The sequence below is a fragment of the Scyliorhinus torazame genome, chromosome 6 (genome assembly GCF_047496885.1).
Source record: "Scyliorhinus torazame isolate Kashiwa2021f chromosome 6, sScyTor2.1, whole genome shotgun sequence".
Classification (NCBI taxonomy): Eukaryota; Metazoa; Chordata; class Chondrichthyes; order Carcharhiniformes; family Scyliorhinidae; genus Scyliorhinus; species Scyliorhinus torazame.
The window spans coordinates 226,228,325-226,255,504 of NC_092712.1; the positions used below are offsets into that span (position 1 = coordinate 226,228,325).

Below are 27,180 nucleotides of genomic sequence, written 5' to 3' on the forward strand. Positions count from 1 at the left end.
GAGACCCTGGAGCTGTGAAGCAACTGAGCTAACAACTATGCTACCGTGTTGCCTCAAAAAAACGATCCCCTGCCGATCACCTGGGCAGCAGCTCCAGTGGCCTTCAGCTGTAGGGTGGGGAATTGAAATGGTTACTCACCTCCTCAGTCCCCCTCAGCAGCCAAGGGCAGCACGGTAGCATTGTGGATAGCACAATTGCTTCACAGCTCCAGGGTCCCAGGTTCGATTCTGGCTGGGGTCACTGTCTGTGCGGAGTCTGCACATCCTCCCCGTGTGTGCGTGGGTTTCCTCCGGGTGCTCCGGTTTCCTCCCACGGTCCAAAGATGTGCAGGTTAGGTGGATTGGCCATGATAAATTGCCCTTAGTGTCCAAAATTGCCCTTCGTGTTTGGTGGGGTTACTGGGTTATGGGGATAGGGTAGAGGTGTGGACCTTGGGTAGGTTGCTCTTTCCAAGAGCCGGTGCAGACTCGATGGGCCAAATGGCCTCCTTCTGCACTGTAAATTCTATGAATGAATTGTGCCAGCTTCACATTTTTAAAAAGGAGTGCTAAACAAAGCCCGTGTGATCTCTCACTGGGGAACTGATTAGTTCCCGGGAGGCTGTTACATTGGACTTCCATCTCGCTAATGAGATAGAGATTGGTGCTAATAGGGGTCAATGATCTTTTCACCAAGTTTGAGCGGGATCCGGAACCCACCACTAGAAGCGGGCTGGTTAGATGAGGAACTGATCGCACCCAGCGAGGATCCCAGGTATGGCCTCACCTGCTATTTAACTGGCGCGCCTGGATCCACGCCGGGCACAACGTGGTGGTTAAATCACGCCCCAATTCCCACTTTCCTGATTTCCTCCCAAACTCTTTGCATCCACCTTTTTTGAGCAGTTAAGAAACTCTCTTGTAAAATAATTAATGAACTCTACTTCAGCAATGATTCCCAATTAACCTAATTAACCAATTATAGCCATTGACCAAAGGCTTAACCAGAGCAACCATATCTGCACCATGATTAAAAGAGAAGGACCGAGGCAGGCATTTGCTACAAATTTGCCCATTCCCGACTCCGAAAAGCCTGTCTACAAGGCTGAAGTCAGGAATATGATGTAACAGTCATCATTCATCTGAATGTGCCATTCAACAACATGGTGTGACAACACTCAAGAAGCTGAACACCATCCAGCATGGAACTGACTGCTTATTCAGTGACCTACTGCTGAGCTCTATCCATTCCCATGACCACTGGTACATTTTGCATACTCTGCATTTTGGTAATTCATCAAGATTACTCCAGTAACATTTCCCAGGTTTGCAACATTTATTGCTGAGGACAAGAGCAGCAATAGTGTCAAGACACCATCATTTTCAGGTTCTCATCCAAATCACACAGCATCCTGACTTGGGTGAATAGTGCCTTTGTTTCGCCGGACAACAATCCTAGAATTCAATACCTGACACCATCAGGGAGCATCATCAAAATAAGGGCTGCAGGACTTCAAGAAGAAACCACATCACCAAGTCCTCAGGGCAATTTGGAATGGGCAATAAATGTTTCCTTACCTGCGTCGTCCACATCTCAAGAACAAACATGAAAATATGCCTTGTGGACCTCCGTCTGTGAGTCGTTAGCTGCAGTGAACAAACTCTAAATTCTCAAATTTCCTAGAAAGGGCCTTAGGAAAGCCCCAATGCACCATCGAATTTCTAAAGTGTCAGATTTTTTGGGCTGTTATATTAATTTTGATTTTTACAGTGCACGTTTTGTTGGCATTTATATGAAAACAAATCAGCGTTTCTTGTTGCAAAATGTTTTTTTTCTGTAAACAAGGCAGAGAAGGTGATTTTGTGAGGGTGCCCTCAGCACAGATCTTCACTAGCAAAAAGCAGTCGCAGCCTTGTCGGTATAAATTTATGATCTGCAGTCACCACGAATAAGGCTCTGTGCCAATGGCAACGCCTCACAGAATTCCTTATTATGTTCGCTGGAAAGCAAGCTGTAATTTAAGCACCCTGCGTGGCATTTAAGCATGTCATACAGATAATTTGTGTTACAGTGACTTTATGAAGATTTGGGTGTGCAAAGTGTCTCATGTAAATTGCAACTTGAATATGTGCTTGTCCATGCATGATGAGCAATGAAAGAGCTGTAAATATGTGCCAGAGTTGAGCATCTTTCAGCAAATGTGAAACATGTCGACAGGCCACACTTTTCTGCATGCAGGTTTGGAACTTTTTGCCTGTAAATCGTATTGTTGGCATATTGTGGCACCTTCCTTAAGGGATGCTATATTCAACACGTGTTTGCACCTCCAAGATGTGGGTTTGCTGTACACAATGCTGATCGTTGCTGTTCTGCTACGCATGCTGCACTACATTCCTTTTGAGAAGGTACCCTAGTGTGCCAAGCAAGGTGACTGTCTTCACACCAACCTTTTGTAGCACTACCTCAGCTTCATCAGCCATCAAACTGGATGCTGCATCTCCTCATCGCTTGGCCACAGATGGTTTCCTGATCCCAAATTTATTTGCTTTCCTTTGTTTTGTTTTTTGTCAGTCACATTACCTTTCCCCTGTACAACCAATGTTTGTGCCTGCTTTATTTATTCTCTCGGGGAGGCCAATTTTTCAATGACACTGCAATATACTCAAATCAAAGGATCAAGAGCTATTACTTTGACCTGATGCTGGATACTGAGGTGGATCAAGTGACTTAGTGGATCACAAGACTGATCTGCTCATGCCCATCATAAATACTTTCAGTTGACCAAGGATCAAGTTTATGTTTGACCGAAGTGTTTGATACTTCAAGTTGTGAACCAAACTAGCTGGGTAACATCATCAGGTAGCTGGAGCAGCAACAGCAACTACACCAACATAATAAAAACCTGGGGCGTCATTCTCCGACCCCCCGCCGGGTCGGAGAATGGCCGTTGGCCGCTGTGAATCCCGCCCCCACCCCCGCCGAAGTCGCCGCTCCCGGAGATTGGGCGGGGGCGGGAATCCGGCCGCGCCGGTTGGCGGGACCCCCCGCTGGATTCTCCGGCCCGGATGGGCCGAAGTCCCGCCCAGAAATTGCCTGTCCCGCCGACGTAAATCAAACCTGGTATTTACCGGCGGGACCAGGCGGCGTGGGCGGGCTCCGAGGTCCTGGGGGGGGGCGCGGGGCGGTCTGGCCCCGGGGGGTGCCCCCACGGTGGCCTGGCCCGCGATCGGGGCCCACCGATCCGCGGGCGGGCCTGTGCCGTGGGGGCACTCTTTCCCTTCCGCCTCCGCTACGGCCTCCACCATGGCGGAGGCGGAAGAGACTCTCCCCACTGCGCATGCGCGGGAAACTGACAGCGGCCGCTGATGCTCCCGCGCATGCGCCGCATTTCCGCGCCAGCTGGCAGGGCAACAAACGCCATTTCCGCCAGCTGGCGGGGCGGAAATCCCTCCGGCGTCGGCCTAGCCCCTCAATGTTGGGGCTAGGCCGCCAAAGATGCGGAGACTTCCGCACCTTTTTGCCGGCGCCCTGCCCGTCTGATTGGCGCCGGCTTTGGCGCAAGTCAGCGGGCATCCCGCCGTTGGGGGAGAATTTCGCCCCTGGTCTGCAATTAGTTCATTTATATACAAAACTTTCAAAATAAACTAGGTTGGATAAGTAATAATGGTAGCAACTGAGGGAGTGCCATTCAGCTCGACAAGAAAGGAGAGGCATTGAAGAGGAATGATGTAGTTGATTGCCAAAAGGCTACAATGAGATTGATAAAGATGGGAAGTAACAGTGCACAGTTGTCACAGTCACAGAGAATGTTGTTCGACTATGGCTGTTTCAGTGCTGTGGCTGGGAAGAAAATTTGATTGGAGAGATTCAAACATCAGTTAGAATTTTCATGGAGATAGAAGGGCTTTGCACTTTAGCCAAAATGGCTTCCGAGCCCCATATCTGGACCCTTTCCAAGGTCAGCATATCCTTCCTTAGATACGGGGCCCAAAACTGCTCACAATACTCCAAATGGGGTCTGACCAAAGTCTTTTACAGCTTCAGAAGTACATCCCTGGTCTTGTATTCTAGCCCTCTTGACATGAATGCTAACATTGCATTTGCCTTCCTAACTGCCGACTGAACCTGCACATTAACCTTAAGAGAATCGTGAACAAGGACTCCCAAGTCACTTTGTGCTTCTGATTTCCTAAGCATTTCCCCATTTAGAAAATAGTCCATGCCTAAATTCCTCCTTCCAAAGTCCATAACCTCACACTTTTCCACATTGTATTTCATTTGCCACTTCATTGCCCACTCTCCTAGCTTGTCACAGGCCCACAGGAATGTGGTTGACTCTTAAATGCCCCTCAAGGGCAATTAGGGATGGACAAGAAATGCTGGCCTAACCAAAGACACTCACATCCCATGAATGAATTTTTAAAAAGTGTAGGTATGAAGGTGCATAAAAATGGATAAGATCTATGAAACTGCCAAGATGTCAAGTCATTTAAATTCCCTGCTCTTTAAATTTTGAATAAAGCCTGCTTTTTCTCTCAGTTGAAAATGAAACATCAGGGTCAGAATTCTTTGTTTAGGAGACTATGGGCGGGATTGTCCGTTCCCCGACGCCAGTTTCGTAATCGGCGATCGGGCGGAGAATCCCTTTGAACGACTGAATCGGGGGCGGTGCCTGTTTTTGGATGCTCCGCCCCCACCAAAACGGCGTCGGGGAGTAGGCCGCACGCCTTTGGGACGGCCTCAGGAAGTTACCTGAAGGCCTTCCCCTGATGCCCCTGATGGGCCATGTTCACGACGTCGGGGGGGGGGGGGGCGCACATGTGCTCTCAGTTTTTGTGAACCTGGCATAGCGGCTGCGGACTGTGTCCCGCGGCGCCACAGTCGGGGTTGGGTTGGGGGGAGGGGGGTGGCAGGAGCCATGCTACTGGCCGGGGGAACTTCGGCAAGGGCTGGGGGAACTGGTGGGGGGTGGCGAGTGGGTGTCCAGGAAGGCACTATCTGGCATCTTGGGTCCGGGCGCGGCCGACACCATGTTCTTCGGCCATTTATTTTGCAAAGGCCGTGTGTTTTACATGGCGCGGCTGCTAGCCCTTCACTGGTCAGAGGGTTGGTGCTGGGGCCTCACCAATTTGTTCATCGTAGATCTAGCCATTTGCTCCGGACATAACCTAAGCAGATGCACTTGTGGGCTATAGGTTGGGATATGCCACACAAGTTCCCGCTTGAGCGCTGGAATGATACCGAGGCATAAAAGTGCAGGGCTGCGGTGACCTTGACGGCCACCGGGAGCACGTATCCTCCTCCATGTGGTGCAAGGTCCGTTAGGACATGGCACAGGTGCCGCACCGTCCCCTTGTTGAGGCAAACCCTTCTGCGGCACATGCTGTCAGTCATCTGTTCGAAAGACCAGCGACGCCTCTACACCTTGGGCCATCACCACCCTCCCCTTCTGGCTCCCTACCTGGCCTGATGGGCGGCCGGGTCCTCAGCGTGTGAGGCGGGACCCTTCACATGGACTGCCACCTCGTGCCTCTGTCGACGTTGTTGCCGCCACCTTCTCCATCTGGCCTGCCACCAGCACCATGGTGGCAGCCTCCGTGGGGTCCAAAATATCATCCATAATGTGATATCTTAACTTGGAGATGGTGAGGGACAGCCAATCAGCTATGGCTTCCTCCCCGGACCCACGGGTCCCCAGACCACCCCACCCTCACATTCTCTGCCACGCTTCATGGTGCCATCCAACACACCCTGCACATGCTGCCGCAGGGTTCCCTGGGTACCGGACCGCTGACCCCGGACACCAGTTAGTACAGTTACCTGAGCTGGCCGCTGGCTCCCTTCCAGTCCATACACCCACCCTCTGGTCGCGGGGATGTCCCCTGTGCTGTGGCCCAGCCCCTGGGTGTTTAAATGTTGGCTGCTGCCTCTGTGGTGTTGCTGCCTCTGGGGTTCGGGCAGAGTGTTCAGGCCTCACAGTTGATTGGGATGCTAGGCTTCATGGCACGTGTATCCACACGAACCTACTTGGGTATCTTTTAGTTAACTAACAGTTCCATTATTATTATAATACAAAAGACAGTACAGAGCAAACAGCAATTCACTGAAATTTTGTACTATACACTATAGACAAAACCCAATAAACAGTTGACAGGAAACAAAACCAACAGCATCCAATCCAGCACACACCCAACCCCAGCCCCCACCCAGCAGCCGCCCCACATCATGGAAAGGCACCTAACCAGTATATAGGAATTCATGTGTATTGAAAACAGTGCGTGAATGTCAGCGAGAGAGTGCATGTGTGAGAACGAGCAGCACAGTCAACCGGAAAAGGACACCGACATGTGGCACGGTGGAAGAGAAAGGGAAAACACCCCTCCCCTCCCAAGAGGGGGCACAGTTCAGTCCAAGAACAGTGCCATTGTACAAAAATCAGGGCAAAATACAGAGCAAATGCAGAAGCCAAAAAACAGGCCACAATACAATGAAAATACCAACTTAACACCATAAACAAAACCAACAATCAATAAGAAAACAAAGCCTCCAGCACCTAAATCAGTGCAACACCCCCCCTCGCCCCCCCCCCCCCCCCCCCAATCGGCCCCAGCAGCAACCCCACATCAATGGAAGGGTGCCCAATGTTGGCACGGAGCAATGCGAAAGAGAGAGCCAGAACACCCCTGTGCTTTACCAGCATGGGTAGCTGGCCAAACCCCAGGCTATAAAAGCAGGAGGAGAGGCTACAACTGGCAAGCACACAGCTGCTAGGCAAGAAACAATAAACAACCATTTCACAATATCAAGCATACAATTCCCCATCAGTTAAACATAAACCAACAAAAGGAACCCCCCCAAAAAAACCAGCAACCTGCACGGCTCCCAAACTGGGAGCAGCAGATAGCCACAAACACAAAAGGTCACCAGTAGTCCACAAAGGCATCCAACGCAGTCTTCGAGTTGCCCAGTCGAAGCAGGCCGCCACCCCTCATTTCCTGCAGTACCGCCATCCGGTCTCATGATAAATGAACACAAAGTTCCAGACATAAGTCAATAAACAGTCAAAAGTCAATAACCAACAAACACCACCAGCTCTAGACTTACGGCTGTACAGAGGCACGAGACAGGGATGCCCACTGTTCCCACTATTTTTTGTTGTGGTAATCAAGCCACTATCAATCGTCCAAAGGAGAGACAGAGCAGAGTCGCACTCTATGGCGGGTGACCTGCTCCTCTACATCTCAAACCCCCGGACCAGCATGGAAGGGATAATGAAACTCCTAAATTGGTTCAGAGCTTTCTCAGGCTACAAGCTTGACCTGAGTTGCGCCATGGCGTGCTGCTTTTCAGGAGCATCGCGGCCGTTCGATAGTGCCCTGAAATCCTTTCCGTTAGATGGCGTCCATTGTCAGGTATAATGGGGAAATGGCAGACATGTTGAACAATTACTTTGCCTCAATATTTACAGTTGAAAAGGAGAATATCCAGCCGGAAGACCAAAAAATATTTATAGAGAGCAGGGACTTAATACAATTAGCATAAGTACAGTATCAGTAACTAGGGAATTAATGAAACTTAAGAGTGACAAATCCCCAAGTATTGACGGTTTCCATCCGAGGGTGTTATAGGAAGCAAGGGAGCACATTGTAGATGCCCTAACTTAATTTTCCAGATTCTCTGGATTCATTAGTCCCTCTGATTTGAAAAATTGTACATGTCACTCCACGTTTTAAGAAGGGTGATAGGGGGAAATCAGGGATTTACAGACCAGTTAGCTTAATATCTGTGGTGGGGAAATTGCTAGACTCTATCATCAGGGATGGGGTTACTGAACACCTTGACAAATGTTGGTCGATCAGGGAGAGCCAGCATGGATTCGTGAAGGGAAGGTCGTACCTGACTAACCTGATTGAATATTTTGAAGAGGTGAATATGTAGTGGACAGGGGAATGTCTATGGATGTCATTTATATGGACTTCCAAAAGGCATTTGACAAAGTCCCACACAAGAGATTGTTGACTAAGGTGGAAGCCCATGGAGGGCAAATTATTGACATGGTTAGGAAATTGATTGAATGGCAGGCAACAGAGAGTGGGATAATGGGTAATTACTGTAATTGGCAGGAGGTGACTAGTGATGTACCACAGGGACCTGTGCTGGGGCCTCAATTATTCACACTATTCATTAATGACTTTGGTAACGGCAGAGAAAGTCGTATGTCCAAATTTGTGGATGATGCAAAGTTAGGTGGCATTGTAGACAGCCTAAATGATAGCATGAAATTGCAAGGAGACATTGACAGACTAGGTGGATGGGCAACATTTTGGTAGATGGAATTTAATGTAAGCAAGTGTGAGGTTATCCATTTTGGACCAAAAAAGAATAGAGCAGAGTACTTTCTAAATGGAAAGACTTTAGGTACAGTGGGTGTCCAAAGAGACTTGGGGGTTAAGGTACATAGGTTCTTAAAAAAACAGGAACAAGTGCAGAAAATAATCAAAAAAGCTAATGAAATGCTAGCTTTTATACCTAGTGCATTGGAGTATAAAAACACACAAGTTACGTTGCACGTATACAAAACCCTGGTAAGACCCCACTTGGAGTACTGTGAGCAATTAACAAAACACTGTGTGGATCGGTTTATAATGGTGGGGGGGGGCGAGAGAGGAGGAGTCTCGGGGTTTCAACTGAGCCACGCAGCCGGAGTGCCGATGCTGAGCCCGGAGCACGAGGCAGCCGGAGCGGTGGTGCGATCCCTGGAGCACGAGGCAGCTGGAGCGGTGGAGTGGGCCCGGAGCACGAGGCAGCCGGAGTGGTGGAGCTGGGCCCGGAGCACGAGGCAGCCGGAGCGGCATGCGGAGCCCGGAGCACGAGGCAGCCGGAGCAGTGGTGCTGAGCCTGGAGCACGAGGCAGCCGGAGCGATGGAGCTGGGCCCGGAGCACGAGGCAGCCGGAGCGGTGGTGCGATCCCCGGAGCACGAGGCAGCCGAAGCGGCATGCGGAGCCCGGAGCACGAGGCAGCCGGAGCGGCGGTGCTGAGCCCGGAGCACGAGGCAGCCGGAGCGGCGGTGCGGAGCCCGGAGCACGAGGCAGTCGGAGCGGCGGTGCGGAGCCCGGAGCACGAGGCAGCCGGAGCGGCGGTGCGGAGCCCGGAGCACGAGGCAGCCGGAGCGGCGGTGCGGAGCCCGGAGCACGAGGCAGTCGGAGCGGTGGAGCTGAGCCCGGAGAACGAGGCAGTCGAAGCGGCATGCGGAGCCCGGAGCACGAGGCAGCCGGAGCGGCGGTGCTGAGCCCGGAGCACGAGGCAGCCGGAGCGGCGGTGCTGAGCCCGGAGCACGAGGCAGCCGGAGCGGCGGTGCGGAGCCCGGAGCACGAGGCAGTCGGAGCGGTGGAGCTGGGCCCGGAGCACGAGGCAGCCGGAGCGGCGGTGCGGAGCCCGGAGCACGAGGCAGTCGGAGCGGTGGAGCTGGGCCCGGAGAACGAGGCAGTCGGAGCGGCATGCGGAGCCCGGAGCACGAGGCAGCCGGAGCGGCATCCGGAGCACGAGGCAGCCGGAGCGGCATGCGGAGCCCGGAGCACGAGGCAGCCGGAGCGGCGGAGCTGAGCCCGGAGCACGAGGCAGCCGGAGCGGCCTGTGGAGCCCGGAGCACGAGGCAACCGGAGCAGCGGTGCTGAGCCCGGAGCACGAGGCAGCCAGAGCGGCGGTGCTGAGCCCGGAGCACGAGGCAGCCGGAGCGGCGGAGCTGAGCCCGGAGCACGAGGCAGCCGGAGCGGCGGAGCTGAGCCCGGAGCACGAGGCAGCCGGAGCGGCGGAGCTGAGCCCGGAGCACGAGGCAGCCGGAGCGGTGGTGCGATCCCCGGAGCACGAGGCAGCCGAAGCGGCATGCGGAGCCCGGAGCACGAGGCAGCCGGAGCGGCGGTGCTGAGCCCGGAGCACGAGGCAGCCGGAGCGGCGGTGCGGAGCCCGGAGCACGAGGCAGTCGGAGCGGCGGTGCGGAGCCCGGAGCACGAGGCAGCCGGAGCGGCGGTGCGGAGCCCGGAGCACGAGGCAGCCGGAGCGGCGGTGCGGAGCCCGGAGCACGAGGCAGTCGGAGCAGTGGAGCTGAGCCCGGAGAACGAGGCAGTCGAAGCGGCATGCGGAGCCCGGAGCACGAGGCAGCCGGAGCGGCGGTGCTGAGCCCGGAGCACGAGGCAGCCGGAGCGGCGGTGCTGAGCCCGGAGCACGAGGCAGCCGGAGCGGCGGTGCGGAGCCCGGAGCACGAGGCAGTCGGAGCGGTGGAGCTGGGCCCGGAGCACGAGGCAGCCGGAGCGGCGGTGCGGAGCCCGGAGCACGAGGCAGTCGGAGCGGTGGAGCTGGGCCCGGAGAACGAGGCAGTCGGAGCGGCATGCGGAGCCCGGAGCACGAGGCAGCCGGAGCGGCATCCGGAGCACGAGGCAGCCGGAGCGGCATGCGGAGCCCGGAGCACGAGGCAGCCGGAGCGGCGGAGCTGAGCCCGGAGCACGAGGCAGCCGGAGCGGCCTGTGGAGCCCGGAGCACGAGGCAACCGGAGCAGCGGTGCTGAGCCCGGAGCACGAGGCAGCCAGAGCGGCGGTGCTGAGCCCGGAGCACGAGGCAGCCGGAGCGGCGGTGCTGGGCCCGGAGCACGAGGCAGCCGGAGCGGCCTGTGGAGCCCGGAGCACGAGGCAGCCGGAGCAGCGGTGTTGAGCTCGGAGCACGAGGCAGTCGGAGCAGCGGTGCGGAGCCCGGAGCACGAGGCAGCCGGAGCAGCGGTGTTGAGCTCGGAGCACGAGGCAGTCGGAGCAGCGGTGTTGAGCCCGGAGCACGAGGCAGCCGGAGCGGCGGAGCTGAGTCCGGAGCACGAGGCAGCTGGAACGGTGGTGCTGGGTCCGGAGCCCGCGGCAGCCGGAGCGGCGGTGCTGAGCCCGGAGCACGAGGCAGCCGGAGCAGCAGTGCTGAGCTCGGAGCACGAGGCAGCCGGAGCGACCCGGAGCCGGAGCAGCAGTGCTGAGCCCGGAGCACGAGGCAGCTGGAGCAGCGGTGCGGAGCCCGGAGCACGAGGCAGACCGGAACGGCAGTACTGAGCCACGATCACGAGGCAGCCGGAACGGCGGAGCTGAGTCCGGAGCACGAGGCAGCCGGAGCAGCGGTGCTGAGCCACGATCACAAGGCAGCCGGAGCGGCGGAGCTGAGTCCGGAGCACGAGGCAGCCGGAGCAGCGGTGCTGAGCCACGATCACAAGGCAGCCGGAGCGGCGGAGCTGAGTCCGGAGCACGAGGCAGCCGGAGCAGCGGTGCTGAGCCACGATCACAAGGCAGCCGGAGCGGCGGAGCTGAGTCCGGAGCACGAGGCAGACCGGAACGGCAGTACTGAGCCACGATCACGAGGCAGCCGGAACGGCAGTACTGAGCCACGATCACGAGGCAGCCGGAACGGCGGTGCGGCGCCCGGAGCACGAGGCAGCCGGAGCAGCGGTGCGGCGCCCGGAGCACGAGGCAGCCGGAGCAGCGGTGCGGCGCCCGGAGCACGAGGCAGCCGGAGCAGCGGAGCCCGGAGCACGAGGCAGCCGGAGCGGCGGTGCGGCGCCCGGAGCACGAGGCAGCCGGAACGGCAGTGCTGAGTCCGGAGCACGAGGCAGCCGGAGCGGCGGTGCGGAGCCCGGAGCACGAGGCAGCCGGAACGGCAGTGCTGAGCCACGATCGCGAGGCAGCCGGAACGGCGGTGCTGAGCCTGGAGCACGAGGCAGCCGGAGCGGCGGTGCGGAGCCCGGAGCACGAGGCAGCCGGAGCGGCGGTGCGGAGCCCGGAGCACGAGGCAGCCGGAACGGCAGTGCTGAGCCACGATCGCGAGGCAGCCGGAACGGCGGTGCTGAGCCTGGAGCACAAGGCAGCCGGAACGGCGGTGCGGAGCCCGGAGCACGAGGCAGCCGGAGCAGCAGTGCTGAGCCCGGAGCACGAGGCAGCCGGAGCAGCAGTGCTGAGCCCGGAGCACGAGGCAGCCGGAACGGCGGTGCGGAGCCCGGAGCACGAGGCAGCCGGAACGGCGGTGCGGAGCCCGGAGCACGAGGCAGCCGGAGCAGCAGTGCTGAGCCAGGATTGCGAGGCAGCCGGAGCGGCGGAGCTGAGCCAGGATTGCGAGGCAGCCGGAGCGGCGGTCCTGAGTCCGGAGCATGAGGCAGCCGGAGCAGCGGTGCGGAGCCCGGAGCACAAGGCAGCCGGAATTAAGGCTCCTGCTCGAGGTGTATATTTAGGAGTTTTAATGTCCGATCCTAGGGGCAATTTGTGAATGATTTGGTGCAGGAATGTATAAAGAAGGCAAAGAATGTCAAAGAGTCGAAGGAAAACAGCAGGGAAGAAGGGAGAGAGTGAATGTTCACCATCGTGTGAGAGGGCCAGCCAGGGAGCCAGCAAGATGATGGAGGTCGGGCCTCTGGGTAGTGACGCACTTCTTACAGCAGAGAAGATGACTGAGGTGATGTCCTTGGAGTTGGAGAAGCAGTTTGCGAAACATATGGAGGTGCTGAGAAAGGAGATGGCGGTGGCGTTGAAACGTTGGTGGAGGAAGCATGTTGGTACAGTGCAACCAGGCAGTGCAAATCTGCACTGGGCATAGTGCCAGGGCACTGCCCAGATAATTGCCTCTCACGGCGGGGGGTGAGTATACTTACCTTTGTGCCCCCATTATTTCCCCTCAACTGAATCCCGTTTTTAAAAAGCTGTTGTAAACATCACATCGGCACGGTGTGAATATTCCGTGGCGGCGGATCATGTGGGGGGGGTGGGGGGCAGGGTTGCTGGCTAATCATTTTTGAATTCATCAAAATCCATTAAATTGAGCATCTGGCCCTTTGTAGGTGTGAACCTCGTGATGTCACCAGTTAGGGTCATGGAAAATCGGAAAATGCGATCACTCCGAAGAGAATTGCGATTATGATTCTCTCCAGATTTTCCACACGCGTCACCATTTGCTCTGACGGCAAAGGGGGGTGAAAATCGCCCCCCAGTAGATGCATTGGTTTTGATCTTCCAGAATTCCCTAGATTCTGAAAAGGTTGTGACCCTCACGACAGTCACAGGGTGTGGACTGCCAGGTTCCCCGTGACCGCGGATGAATACGCGCTTCCCCGTTAAGGGGCGAGGTTTTCCCTTAACAAGGGAAGCCAACTGGACATAGAAACCCCGACCCGGATGTGGGGCGGGGCGGGAGACCCTTCGGGGAGTGGAGTTGTATATATCGTAGCTTGTCGTGCAGTTAAAACTTTTGTTGCTTTCATCATCGCTTCCTTGTGGTTGCTCTGCCTGGATCTAACAGTCCCTGTAGATTAGGCGGGAGACAGGTCAGTTGTCTTGGCATCAGGAAGTAGGGAAATGTTACAAACTGTTGTTAACGATTGGGTAACAGAGTGCTTAGAATCGCATTATTAGGCAGATCAACATGGTTTCATGAAAGAGAAATCATGTTTGAAAACTCTGTTTTCTGATGAGGTAGCTGGCAGAGTAGATAAATGGAACTAGTAGATGTGGTATATGTAGATTTCGAGGAGGTATTTGATAGGATATACACAAATGGTTGTTACACAAGACTAGGATTGGGGCTGATATATTAACATGGATTGAGAACGTTAATGGACAGAAAACAGTAGGGATAACTTGGTGGGTACATCTAATGAGGTGCCTGAAGGATCAGTGTTTGGGCTTCAGCTTTTATAATCAGTGTCAACAACTTAAATCAGGCTTGTCCAACCTTTTCACTTATGGGGGCCACATTTAGACTTTTTTTCTCAATGAAGGGGCCAATGAGCAAATTTCAGAAAGATAACACTTGGCACACTAAACGGAACATCAAGGGGCTGGTTTAGCACAGGGCTAAAGAGCTGGCTTTTAAAAGCAGACCAAGGCAGGCCAGCAGCACAGTTCAATTCCCGTACCAGCCTCCCCGAACAGGTGCCGGAATGTGGCGACTAGGGGCTTTTCACAGTAACTTCATTTGAAGCCTACTTGTGACAATAAGTGATTTTCATTTCATTTCATTTTTTAAAAAAAGGAAACAATTTCTGAACAAATGTAAAGCAATGGCAGAATATGCATTTAATAAGTTTAAAAAATAATAATTAATAAAAATGACCAGGTGAGAGGGTCAGTGTGTGTGTCCGGCTCACTCAGTCTCAGGCTCTTCACACACTCATCCTCATCACGGTGAATGAGTGTTGGTGTGGAGTGGTGAGAGCGAGTGAGAAACCTGAGACTGGGAGTAAGGCATAGACTGTTCCTCACACACACTCACTACCCCCACACACACGCACACTCACTACTCTCCTTACACACACTCGCTACCCTCCTCACACACACACACTACCCCCCACACACACACTCACTACCCTCCTCACACACACACACTCACTACCCCCACACACACGCACACTCACTACTCTCCTTACACACACTCACTACCCTCCTCACACACACACACACACACACTACCCCCCCACACACACTCACTACCCTCCTCTCACACACACACTCACTACCCTCCTCACACACACACACTCACTACCCCCACACACACGCACACTCACTACTCTCCTTACACACACTCACTACCCTCCTCACACACACACACACTCACTACCCTCCTCACACACACACACTCACTACTCTCCTTACACACATTCACTACCCTCCACACACACACACTACCCCCCCACACACACACTCACTAACCTCCCCACACACACTACCCCCCCACACACACTCACTACCCTCCTCACACACACACTCACTACCCACCCACACACACTCACTACCCCCACACACACACTACCCCCCACACATACTCACTACCCTCCTCACACACACACACTCACTACCCTCCTCACACACTCACTACCCCCACACACACACTACCCTCCTCACACACACACTCACTCACTAGCCCTCCACACACTCACTGTGCCCCGCCACACACATACACATTCACTGCCCCCAACACACACTCACACTCACTACCCCCTCACACACACTACCCCCTCACACACACTCACTAACCCCAACCCACACACACTCACTATCCCCCTCACACACACTCACTGCGCCCCGCAACACACATGTTCACTGCCCCCCCCACACACACACCCTCACTACCCCCTCACACACACTCACTGCCCTCCCCACACAAACACACTCACTGCCCCCACACACAAACACACTCATTGCCTCCACACAAACAAACACACTGACTGCCGTCCCCACACACACACACACTCACTATCCCCCCTCACACACACTCACTGCGCCCCACAACACACAAACATGTTCACTGCCCCCCCCCCCCCCAACACACGCACACTCACCCCCCCCCCCCCCCCCCCTCCCCCACCACACACACACACACACACACACACATAGATTTAAGGTAAGGGGCAGGAGGTTTAAAGGGATTGGAGGAAAGCACCCCAGAGAGTGATGGGAATCTGGATCTCACTGCCTGGAAGGGTGGTGGAGGCGGGAAAACTCACAATATTTTAGAAGCATTTAGATGTGCACTTGAAATGCAATAACATACAAGGCTATGGCCAAGTGCTGGGAAATGGGATTAGAATAGGTATGTTTTTGATGGTTGGTGCAGTTAGGATGGGCCGAAGACCCTCTTTTTGTGCTGTAAAGCTCTAAGACTCTGTGATATCAAAAAGATTAATTTTTTAAAAAACTTTATTTATTTCTCAGTTATCTGTTGAAACAAAAAATCTCCTATTTGGGGGACTAGCTACTATGCACCATTTACATCTTGGCCACCAAGTCTAATTCAGTGGTTATTTATTAAAATGTGCCATCAATATTATTTAACCTAAATATTGACAATTTAACATCAATATCTGCTGCTTCTTTCCACTAAGTGCACTTTATTTAGAAGGTTCTTTTCTCTATGGGGCTCAGAATTGAGAGCTTTGCTTAGCAGGAATGCCTATCAGGAATTCAGACACATGTTACACCTGAATAATAGCTCAAAAAGCATGCCGCGTGAATGTCTTCGTTTTCCAATGTATGATTTCAGCAGATTCCCTATGGAAATTGGAAGTTTAATGTTGAATGCTTTAGTGCTATGAATCAATAATGCAGGCATTTTGTTTACCTTAACACCAGTGCGTGTGCATCATGATAGACCCGCTGCATCACTCAATTTCTTTTTGAGCGTTTGCTATTTAATTGCATCCCTAAGTATTTAAACGCCATAGAACAGAGTGTTAATTAGTTGGAAATTTACACTGAAATGTATTTGACTCGTTTAACTTCCTCTGCACTATTTTTAGTGAACTGGAAAATGCACTCATTTTAAATTTCTATCTCCGTCATTTTAACACAGTTGCAAACTTGTTTACTTTAAATAGATTGACTTGATTACAATAATGGACAGAGGAATCCCATGACTATGCTTCAACAAATGTTAAGATAGCGCAGAGGGCTTTTTGCTCCAAAGTCTCTCACAAAGGATGTAGTTAGTGTGAGAAACTGGGCTGATTCTTTGGGTCTCACCAGGGACATGAACTGTCACGGGTGGGACCCAAATATATTGACGCCAGTTGGAGTGTTTAGAGAAGCCATTCCTGGAGCCAGGAATGTTCATTGCTCCAGGGGAGGGTGGAACAGTGATACCGTCTCCCTCCCAATTAAGGCTATTAAAGTTGTTAACTTTTCATGAAGGTCCACAGTGTGCACATGCTGCCAGCGGCTGACCAGCTGAAAGGCGAAAGGTACAGACTGGGGAGCCATTCATGGCCACCCCATGGAATTACCTTGACCCCATGAGGAGGTCAGCAATGCAGAGAGTCTCAATCTTTGGGAAAGAGATGCCCTTGGTGCTCTGCATTTGCTGGAACAGTGGCCAGTCAACACTCAGGCATTAAATGAGGTCAACACCACCTAGGCGTCATGGGGAAAGATGAGCAGGGGCAAGGCTGCCAATCAGAATGGGGTGGCCATCTGTCCAGGATCTACTACCAAAATGCAGCTACCTTGAGATGACCAAGACCCAGTGACACAGGGGACTGTGACTCTCTAGGCAGATAGTCACAAACATAATCAAAAACCTTACACCTCAAATCCTCACATCACTGGGCACCATGTCCTGTAAGTAGCTGTTAAAGTTACTATGGCCTTTAATTTCTTCACGTCTGGCTCCTTCCAAGCATCCGCTACATACCTTACTGGCATCTCGCAAATGGCTTCAAACCACTGCATCTCTCAGCTCATTGGTACCCTATTGTCCAGAGCTGGACAGTACATTCATTTCACAACAGATATGACCCTGTAGAAACAGAGGGCAGTGGGATTCAGTGCAATCACAAGATTCCCCCAAGGTGCAGGGCATCATCAATTGAAGCCATGTGGTATGTTCTCGGATGCCTTGATGGTCAACAATCAGATTCATCAACAGAGAGGACTTCCATTCCATCAAGATTTAACTGGTCTGTGATCACAACAATACCTTTCTGTGTTTGTGCATTCATTTTCTTGGCAACAGCCATGACTCCTTCATCATCTGTCAGTCTTCGCTGCCTCAGTTCTTCACTCCAAAGGCCATGGGCGGGATACTCCGCCAGCGGGATTCTCCGTTTTGACAGCGCCCAGGGGTTTCCCGATGGCGTGGGGCTGCCCCACAATGGGAAACCCCATTGACCAGCCGGCTTAACGGAGAATCCCACCGGCAGGTCGAGTCTGAAAAGTGGCGTGGCGGGGCGGAGACTCCAGCCCCATGAATGGGTTCTAGAGGACAAGGGATATCCCGTGAGGAGATGACTTCTGACCCTTCTGCAGGAGCCCTAGACAGAAGCACTGAGGGAGTATAAGATTTAGCAGAACCCTCAGATTGTGATTGTGGTGCCTGGACCACTTGGGTGGTGTCCTCAAATACCCTCTTGTAAAAGTCTCAGTCATTCTGGTGATCTGCTGAGTTCTCCATAACATTGCCCTCCAGGGAGGTGTAGATATTGAGGATGGTAAGGCCCTCTTGGAGGTAGCTTAACTGGGGAGGAGGAAGAGGTGAGAGTGAAGGAGGAAATGGAGGAAGTGGGAGATAACACTGAACAGGGAGGCACCCCTGTTGCACAAAGAGGTGGTTGGGCATAGCTCAGGGGCTTGTGAATGTCATGAATATGAAAGGGCTCCTGATTCAGGAGTGTTTCACCAGATCTCCTCTGACCCAATTGAGGGGCATGGAAAGGAGGGGTGTCTGAGGTACTTTTACTAACACATGCACACAAGATGCAGCCTAGAGTATCTGTCACTTGCTGCTATTGAAGGAAGCACATCTGTACAGTCTTTGTCCTTACTGTGGAGGATCCCATTGCCTTTTTCACCATATCATACCACTTTTCCTATCGCTGCAGCTATAAAAGGAGTCCCTGACATGTGCCCTTAACTGTCATCTTATACATTGCAAAGAGAGAGAAAAAGTAGAGCAATTATGAACCTACACCTGTGACCCTCTCAATGCTCTGTCTGATGCAATGGCATCCACTTTCAGTCACTACAATGCTTTGCTCCTGCAAGCTCAAAGGAGGTGCAAGCAGCTTTCCCACTTGTCTCAGTTTACATGTGATTCTCGTCCTCATCATAGCTTGTCCCTGCTACACTGATATCCCTCAGTCAGGGAGGCCAAGAAAGGCTGAGGATGATGAGGATGCCCCATGAGCAGTGGCACACTCATCCTCCTCCATGACACCCCAAACCCTTGCTGTGCACTCTGGATGCCTGGAGCTAAGATACCAGCTGGAGTGCAGTTGGCATCCCCTCCAAGGATCTCTGCATCATCAGCACCACTGATTGGTCCATGCTACACAGCGCCTCATGCACCCTGTGGATATCAGTGCATAGTTTCTACATGCACTCTGATTAATACCACGTATGGCTCTCCATGAGATTGGCCATAGCCTCAGTGGAGGAGCTCATGCACTCAAACCCTGAGCCAATGTGGTGCATGAGCTGGATGGATTCCTCCATCCTCAGACCAAGACCCCACTCTGCCACAAGAAGCTCTGACATGTAGGAGTACATCTCTTGCCCAGAGTCTTCTTGGTTGTGACTCCTGAGACTCTGCATCTGTGTCCAGCTGAGCAGGACTATATATTTGTCTTTTCTTGTTGAAGAGGAACTGAACCCAGCTCCCTCTGCCTCTGGCACCTCCTCCTGCTGATGAGTGCTATGATCATTTACCCTGTGCCACCTTATAACACATGCAAGGATCCACTGAGGTGAGAATATTTGCTGGTGGACAGTGCACTCGTAAGGTCTGATGATGCTTCTTCACATCTCTCTTGCTCCCCTGGGCCTGCAGCAGGAGGGGGTGCTTTGGGTTGGACATCTGCACCTGCAGGAAACACAAGAAGTGATAATGAGAGCTAGCCCAGAATAGTAGAAACATCTGCAATGTAGTTCAATGCACAACATTTTATCGAATGGGCTGGAGTGCAGTGCACCTGGAATGACCACATTGCTTCACCATATGCTCCTCATTCACCAGGGCTGACTTCCTCATCCACTATCCTGGCCATGTTCATAGTTCTCTCTACCACTGGGGTAATCTGCAAGAAAAATGGTACTCCTCCTTTCTCAGCCTGCTTTATTTTCCTATTTCTCCTGTAATAAAAAAAGAGAACAAGATGAGGCACTGCAGTCCTCTGTGTCCATTATCATGTGCCCCTATTCATTAGAAAGTGCATATCATAGAATCATAGAATCCTACAGTGCAGAAGGAGGCCTTTCGGCTCATCAAGCCTGCACCAACCCTCTGAAAGAGAACCCTACACCCACGCGCTATCCCCATAACCCCATCCAAACTTTGGACACCTTGGCCAATTCACCTAACGTGCGCATCGTTGGACTGTGGGAGGAAACCGGAGGACCCTGAGGAAACCCATGCAGAGAAAGTGAGAGTAGAGAGTCGGACAAGACCGGAACTGAACCTGGGTCCTTGCTGAGCCATTCTGAAGAGTGGGCAAGTGCTCTAGCTTCACATCCCTCCCATGTTCAGGAGCAATATGGCCTGAGATACCTCAGCTTATTTGGCTGCTGCAGTGTTGGGCGATGCACTCACCTTTCCAGCTCATTGAACCTCTTGTGACACAGGGTTTATATCCATCTAACCATCTCCCTCACTGCCTCAACCATGACATTAAGGTCCGCATCACTGCCCCACGTGCCAGCCCTGTCCCTGGTGCCAGGCCTCCGACTATCCTGTGACAACTCCCATCCTATGCAATGCTCTGATACTCTGCAGGATTCTTCTTTCAGACAAACAGCCTCAATAATGATCACAATGATGATTTTAAATCAGGCCTGCACTTCGTCTGACCCACCTATGATCTAGCCCCCGTAGCCTCCAGTTGGACGGCAAACACATCCCTATGGCAAAGAAGGGTTGCCATGAATATTGTGCAGCAAATCAGACTCCTTCCGATCCCTCCAGGTGGGCTCATTACCTGACAAGATTCTCCACTCCTGTTTCCCACTCCCAACGCAAAAAGTCAGCTCTGAGTTGCTCACTCTGTTCTCACAAAGTCTGAGGAATTACTTTACATGATGCTGTTTTATGAAAATAGTTGCATTTACTCTGCATCTGCGTTGTGTTATTATTGACTTAAAAGCACTTGGTACTAACATTGGGTGCTAAAATTGTTTGACTTTCCAACATTTACACAATTACATCAATGACATGATTCATGGAAAAGTACATATATTATACGAACATGATAAGCAATATTGCAGAAATCATTGACAATATTTTTGGCAAACATGAGAAGATTCTCTTGTTTTTAAATACATTTGAAAAGGTCAGAAACTGCAATCCTGGACATTAGACGAGATCTAGCGGCTCTGTTCGCCATGGACGCAAATCCCATTATGGCCGCTAAATCTCACAGGAAGGCCAAAACAGAATTTGTGCCGGCGAGATCTCGGTTTGAGCTCTTTCAACCCCCCCCCCCCCCCCCCCCCCCCCCCCCACCCACCCCCACCCCGCCAACCCCTTGCCGGCGAGAACTTGGTTTGAGATCTTTCCACCCCCCTCCCACTCCCGGTTTGTGATTAGGGGACGTGAACCTGATTCCATGAATGTGAATGCGTTTTAATGGATTACAACCCTCCCCCACCCCCCACCCCCAAGCCAGTGCAACATTACGCTGGCACCAATCACTACTGGTTTTCAAAAGTTGAGGGAAAAGGTTGGGCTATGCCAATGAGCAGTGCCAGGTGGGCATAAGAAGGGAGAAGTTCCAAGGGGGTTCTGGTAGGGGGGGGGGGGAATAACCCTCCTCCAGTGGGAGGTGGGGGAGAGCCCCGATGACAGTACGAGAGCAGGAAAGTTCTGATGATAGCATGGGAGGGGCAGGGAGAGGGAGAGCCTCAATGACGGAGCGGGACGGTGCCCCGATATTGTGCTGGGGGCGGGGGGTGGGGGAGGAATTGTGCTCCGCTGCTTGCGAATGGGTGAGGGATGTATAATTGTGATACATGCAGTGTGGATGTTTTCAGATGGTTCAGTTGACTCCTCGCCAGGTAGGGTGCCCTTGGATGTCAACACGATCAACCCTCTTTCACCTCAGTACATGCTTCAGCATTGAAATAACTTCACCCACAAGCTTTTTAATGAGCCAACTCCCAAGTGAAAATGAATGGGAATCTTTACAACACTTCTCTTCACCTTCATACGAGAGACAGCTGACACAGATAATTCATTGCTTTTAATTTATTTTTTATTCCTTCAAAATATTTAAATGTCAGTTATCAGAGGAGATTGCAAATATTAGCTTTACTGCAGCTTCATTAATACTGGTTTTGCAACCTACGAAGGCTGCCTTTTAAATACATTTTCCGTTTTTAATAGATTCTGGGGTAGATTTCTAACTTGACCATCTTGCCTGTAAACTCACAGGGCAGAATTCCCTGATTCCTGAGAATCCACTGTCACTTCCCATCCCTCCCCTCTACCCCCAAACTGTCCTGCTACCCGTCAGTCTATACATCACTCTTTAGACTCCACTGCTATCTTTAATCCATGGATGGGTATTCTATCGATTGGTGAGCTGGCTGACAGCACTGGAAATGCACAGACTGCTTGCCCATCAAATTTAACTGACATTTAAGATCAGACTTGAGTGGGCTTCTTGCTGGGGACATTACAATCGGTCCATCCACTGCCTGCCAATGCACGCTACACATCAAACTTCTACTGTCTTTAGGGGCTGTTGATCGGCTTTAAGGAGTACTATCTTTACAAACTTTCTTTTCATGATGAGGATGTTCTTTAAACATGTGAAAGTTGGTTTTCTTCCTATCATTGCAGCGAACAGAATCACTGACCCATTTTGTTTTGTGTTTTCTTCATTTGATACAGGGTCGAATTTGCAGAAAAGTAGGGAAGACAAAGAAAGCCTTCACTCGTAAAGAAGCTGAAGCAACATTTAAAAGTTTGGTGAAGACACATGAGAAATATGGCTGGGTCACTCCACCTGTATCCGATGGTTGAGCCATAGTGCTCACAGCATTTTCAACCCCAAAAACACTTTCACCTTCTCCGTGCTGTGTATGATCCATTCTTTCTATTTCAGCTTCAGTTAAACATGGCGATACTAAGGAGACATTTACGTTATTTAAGAGGGGAGATGTTTACAGATAAATGCCTGAGGTGAATTTTTTTGGGGCGGGGCGATCTGTTTCGTCGCTGGAATTGACTTCATCTGAATTTGGTTGTGCTTCATTATGTTTGCTTCATTTGCCCATCCTACTACACTTTAGTATGCTTCGCTCCATGCTAGTGAACAAATGGCATCATATGTTCCATTCATCGCCATTCCACTAATTTAAATTTAAATGAAGCAGTTAATATTTAATACCCAGGTGGCAAGCATAAGTTGACATTTTGCTGTGCTGTTTTTCACAGGTCACTGGTCAATGCAACTTGAAAATTGTAATTTCTGTGGAGCTGTGCTCTATTGTGGCTAAAATTTAAATTCTACATGTCATGTAGCAGGTTATTGATCACCGAAAATGAACTGTTCTAACTTCAAGTCCAGTGGGACAAAAGTAGGAGGGTTAAGTGTTTCAGCATCATTATTGATTGGCGTTACTGTACATTATTTATGAAAACAGTCTTTAGCAGCAGGGGGAGTCACCTCTGTCATTCAAGCCAACATCTCACAGGGTTAATGTGCCTATGTGGTAAATAATGTCAGGGTTAATAGTAGAATTGTACATCAAATGTGTGTGGAACTAAGGAAAGCCACATGCTCATGATAGATTGTAGAGGAGTAGTTTTAAGACGCTGCAGTGATACATTTCAAAATCCTGCAAGAAATAAATGTCTTAAATGATTCAGATGTTTCAATTCCTACTGTATCTGCATGTTTAAGGAATCAGTGGTTGCTAGTTTGCTGAAAGAATGTTGCTGTCATTTGTTCTGTGTCAAGAGCTATTACATTTTGTCAAGTGGTAATGACATTTGTGTTTTTTTTTGTTTAATTTATTTGTGGTTTGCCAAATGCATAGCCTTTTGAGCATGTGACGGGCATTCTAACTGAAGGGAAAAAACTTAAAAGAACCAAGTTTGTTAAAAGTGTCTGAATGGGATCAATTGCACTTATGCTGGTATCTCTGTATAGTTCTTTAGTGAGCAAGTATTTTGGGGGGAGGGGGGGGCATGTAAAAGGCAAAGAAAGGCAGAAGAATGGAAGAGAATATCATATTGGACAGAAAATAAATGCTCTTTTTAACCTGCTCTTTGGCGTAATTAATTTTTGGACCAGAGAACTCTGTATTTTTGTATGTGTTCTGAATCATAAAGTGGTAAAGTGAATCACAAAGTGGCTCTTTTTACACAATTTTTTTTAAAATTTTCATGCACAGCACAGGGCCCAAATAGACATTATAGAATCATAGAATGGTTACTGCACAGATAGAGGCCATTCTGTCCATCACTTCCATGCCAGCTCTGCAAGAACAACTCTGCAGGTCTCACTCTACTCCCTTTTCCTTATAACCAGGCAACTTTATTCTCTTCAGGTGCTCATCCATATCCTTTTGGACAGTAATAATTGAACTTGTTGACCACACTCTCGGGCAGTATGTTCCAGATTTGCGTTAAAAAGTTTTCCTCATGTCACTTTTGCTTCTTTTTCTAATCACCTTAAATCGGTGTCCTCTGGTTCGCAATACTTCCACCAATGGGACCAGTTCTTCCTATCCACCCTGCCTAGACCCTGCATGATTGCCTACGGCGCAGAGGACCCAGGTTCGATTCCGGCCCCGGGTCACTGTCTGTGTGGACTTTGCACATTCTCCCCGTGTCTGCATGGGTTTCACTCCCACAACCCAAAGATGTGCAGGTTAGGTGGATTGGCCATGATAAATTGCCCTTAGTGTCCAAAATTGCCCTTAGTGTTGGGTGGGGTTACTGGGTTATGGGGATAGGGTGGAGGTGTTGACCTTGGGTAGGGTGCTCTTTCCAAGAGCCGGTGCAGACTCGATGGGCTGAATGGCCTCCTTCTGCACTGTAAATTCTATGATATGATTTTAATCCGCTCTGTCAAATCTCCACTCAACCAAGGGCAGCATGGTGGCGCAGTGGTTAGCACTGCTGCCTACGGCGCAGAGGACCCAGGTTCGATTCCGGCCCCGGGTCACTGTCTGTGTGGACTTTGCACATTCTCCCCGTGTCTGCATGGGTTTCACTCCCACAACCCAAAGATGTGCACGTTAGGTGGATTGGCTATGCTGAATTGCCCCTTAATTGGGAAAAAATATATAATTGGTTACTCTAAATTTATATATATTTTTTAAAATCTCCTCTCAACCTTCTCTTCTCCAATGTATCCTTGTAACTGAAGTCTCTCATCCTAGAACCATTCTCATAAACCTTTGCTGCACCCTTTCTAAAGCCTTTACATCCTTTCTAAAGAGTGATGTCCTGACTTGGGCACAATACTCAAGTTGAGGTTAAACCAGGATTTTATAAAGGTTCATCAACTTCCTTGCTTTTATACTCTATGTCTGTATTTACACATCCTGGGGTCCCATATGTCCTTTTTAACCACTTTCTCAACCTGCCCTGCTACCTTCAACGATCTGTACACATATAACCCAAGTCTCTGTTTAGCATTCCCTTTATAATCGTACCTTTTGGATAATATTGCCTCATTCTCTTCCTCCTATCAAAATCTATCACTTTATACTTCCCTGTAATAAATTTTATTAGCCGCATGTCTACTCATTCCTCCAGCCTGTCAATGTGTTCTCGAAGGTGATCACTATGCCCCTCACAGTCCATGTTCTGTGCCATCTGAAAACTTAGAAATTGTGCCCTGTTCACCAAAGTCTAGTTCATTGACCTATATGAAGAAATGTAGTGGTGGTGGCACGAACCAGTGGGAACTCCACCATACACATTCCTTCGGTCTTCCTTCACCTCCTTATATTTGATGGTCTGTAATATATTCCTAAAAGGTAACAGTTCCCTTTTGTCTTCTTAATGCCAAAAAAATAGATTCAGTGATTCAGCTTGTTTGAATGATCAATTGGCATCTTTGATTAATATTACCATTCCCACTCCCTTTTCTAATTCATCCATCCAGATGTTTTGTAACAACGACAATGTTGTTAATGAGCTGCAGGAACTCCAGAAAACACTGAGAACATTGTCCACTGTATTTGAGTTTCCACAGCGGGAGAATGCTAATTCAATGCTAATTTCTTGTATGAAATTCTCTTCTACAGGCAGTTCCAGACAAGAATAATCTATCACTATGTCCATGGGTGATGTCTCTTCATCCTCTGCATTAGAGCCCAGAGCACACAAAGAAGATATTAGCTCTTCAGATCAGACACAGTGACAAAAATATATTGAAAATGTTCACAATTTTCTGCACCGTCATAATATTCCCACTGACACGATATGAACTTGAAGACCGTGTCGATTAAATATATGATTCTACAGCGCTTTCAAAGCAAATTGTTGTGGGACGCAAACTAATGGCCACGTTGCGCTCAGCGCAGATCTGTGCGAGCCAGATAGATCGCAGGAGAGGCCAAAATCGGGCCGGGCGCCGATTTGTTTCCGATCTAACCACCCTGCTCTTGTTGGCAGGATCCGGATCCGGATCCTGCCTAGAAGTGGCGAGAATCCAATAATCACCAATAAAGGCCAATCTTTTTTAAAATTTGTTCATGGGATGTGGGCGTCGCTGGCTGGAATTTATTGCCCATCCCTGAGGGCATTTAAGAATCAACCCACATTGCTGTGGATCTGAAGTCACATGTAGGCCAGACCAGGTATGGATGACATTTCCTTCCCTAAAGGACATTAGTGAACCAGATGGGGTTTTACAACAATTGACAATGGTTTCATGGTCATCTTTCGACTTTTAATTCCAGATTTTTTTATTGAATTCAAATTTCACCGCCTGCCATGGCAGGATTCATACCCGATTCCCCAGAGCATAACTCTGGGCCTCTGGAATACTAGTCCAGCGACACTACCACTGCGCCACTGCCTCCTCCATCTAGTCAACGAAACGGACCCCTATCAAATGACATCCCGTGATCTAACCGGCTGCCCAGTGAGCAGCCATGTAAGGACCATTCAGTACACCTAATTAAAAACATGAAGCTAGCCCAATGGCTGCTGTGGGAATCGGAGGAGGTAAGTAGCCATCTTCAAAACTGTGCAATCGTCCCGGTGCTCAGTGTGGGGTAGGAGGGGTGCTATCTGGGGGGGGGTGCCCCTGGGCTGGGGGTGAGGGGCTCAGCGCCCACGGGTCTAACAGGCCATCCCCTGATTATGTATACCCATACTGGGGTCAACTACAGCTGCTGCTCATCGGTCCCACTGAACACCCCAGGACACAGCCCTGTCCACAGTAATATGGTGAAGGTCACTTTAACTTCCTCTGGCCGTGGTAGCCTGTGACTGCAGAGCTGAAGGCTATTGCTACTAAGGAACTGGCATTGTCAGTTACACGAGCATTTCACAGCTCTCAAGTGGATCCATGTGGGTTGACGTGTCATGTTGCAGGCGAATATTACTGCCTAGAATCCCATTCAGACTGTGAGGCCTGCACACCTTTCCTGAACACAGAGGCAGCAACCAACAATCAAACACCCAAGAGCTGGGCTTCATCGCTGAGGATATCCGCACGCCCAGAGTGTGCGTGTGTGGA

At 50.9% G+C, this 27,180-nt stretch overlaps 1 protein-coding gene across 1 annotated transcript in view; it reads left to right on the forward strand.

Moving 5' to 3' along the window:
• The window catches only part of LOC140425323 (ubiquitin-conjugating enzyme E2Q-like protein 1), a 46,926-nt gene extending 23,183 nt beyond the window's left edge, over nucleotides 1-23,743 (forward strand). Inside the window, exon 2 of the mRNA XM_072509479.1 lies at nucleotides 22,365-23,743. Coding sequence (XP_072365580.1) covers nucleotides 22,365-22,496 — 132 coding nt within the window. The 3' untranslated portion in view covers nucleotides 22,497-23,743. The remainder of the gene's footprint in view (nucleotides 1-22,364) is intronic.
• Nucleotides 23,744-27,180: the final 3,437 nt, after the last annotated feature.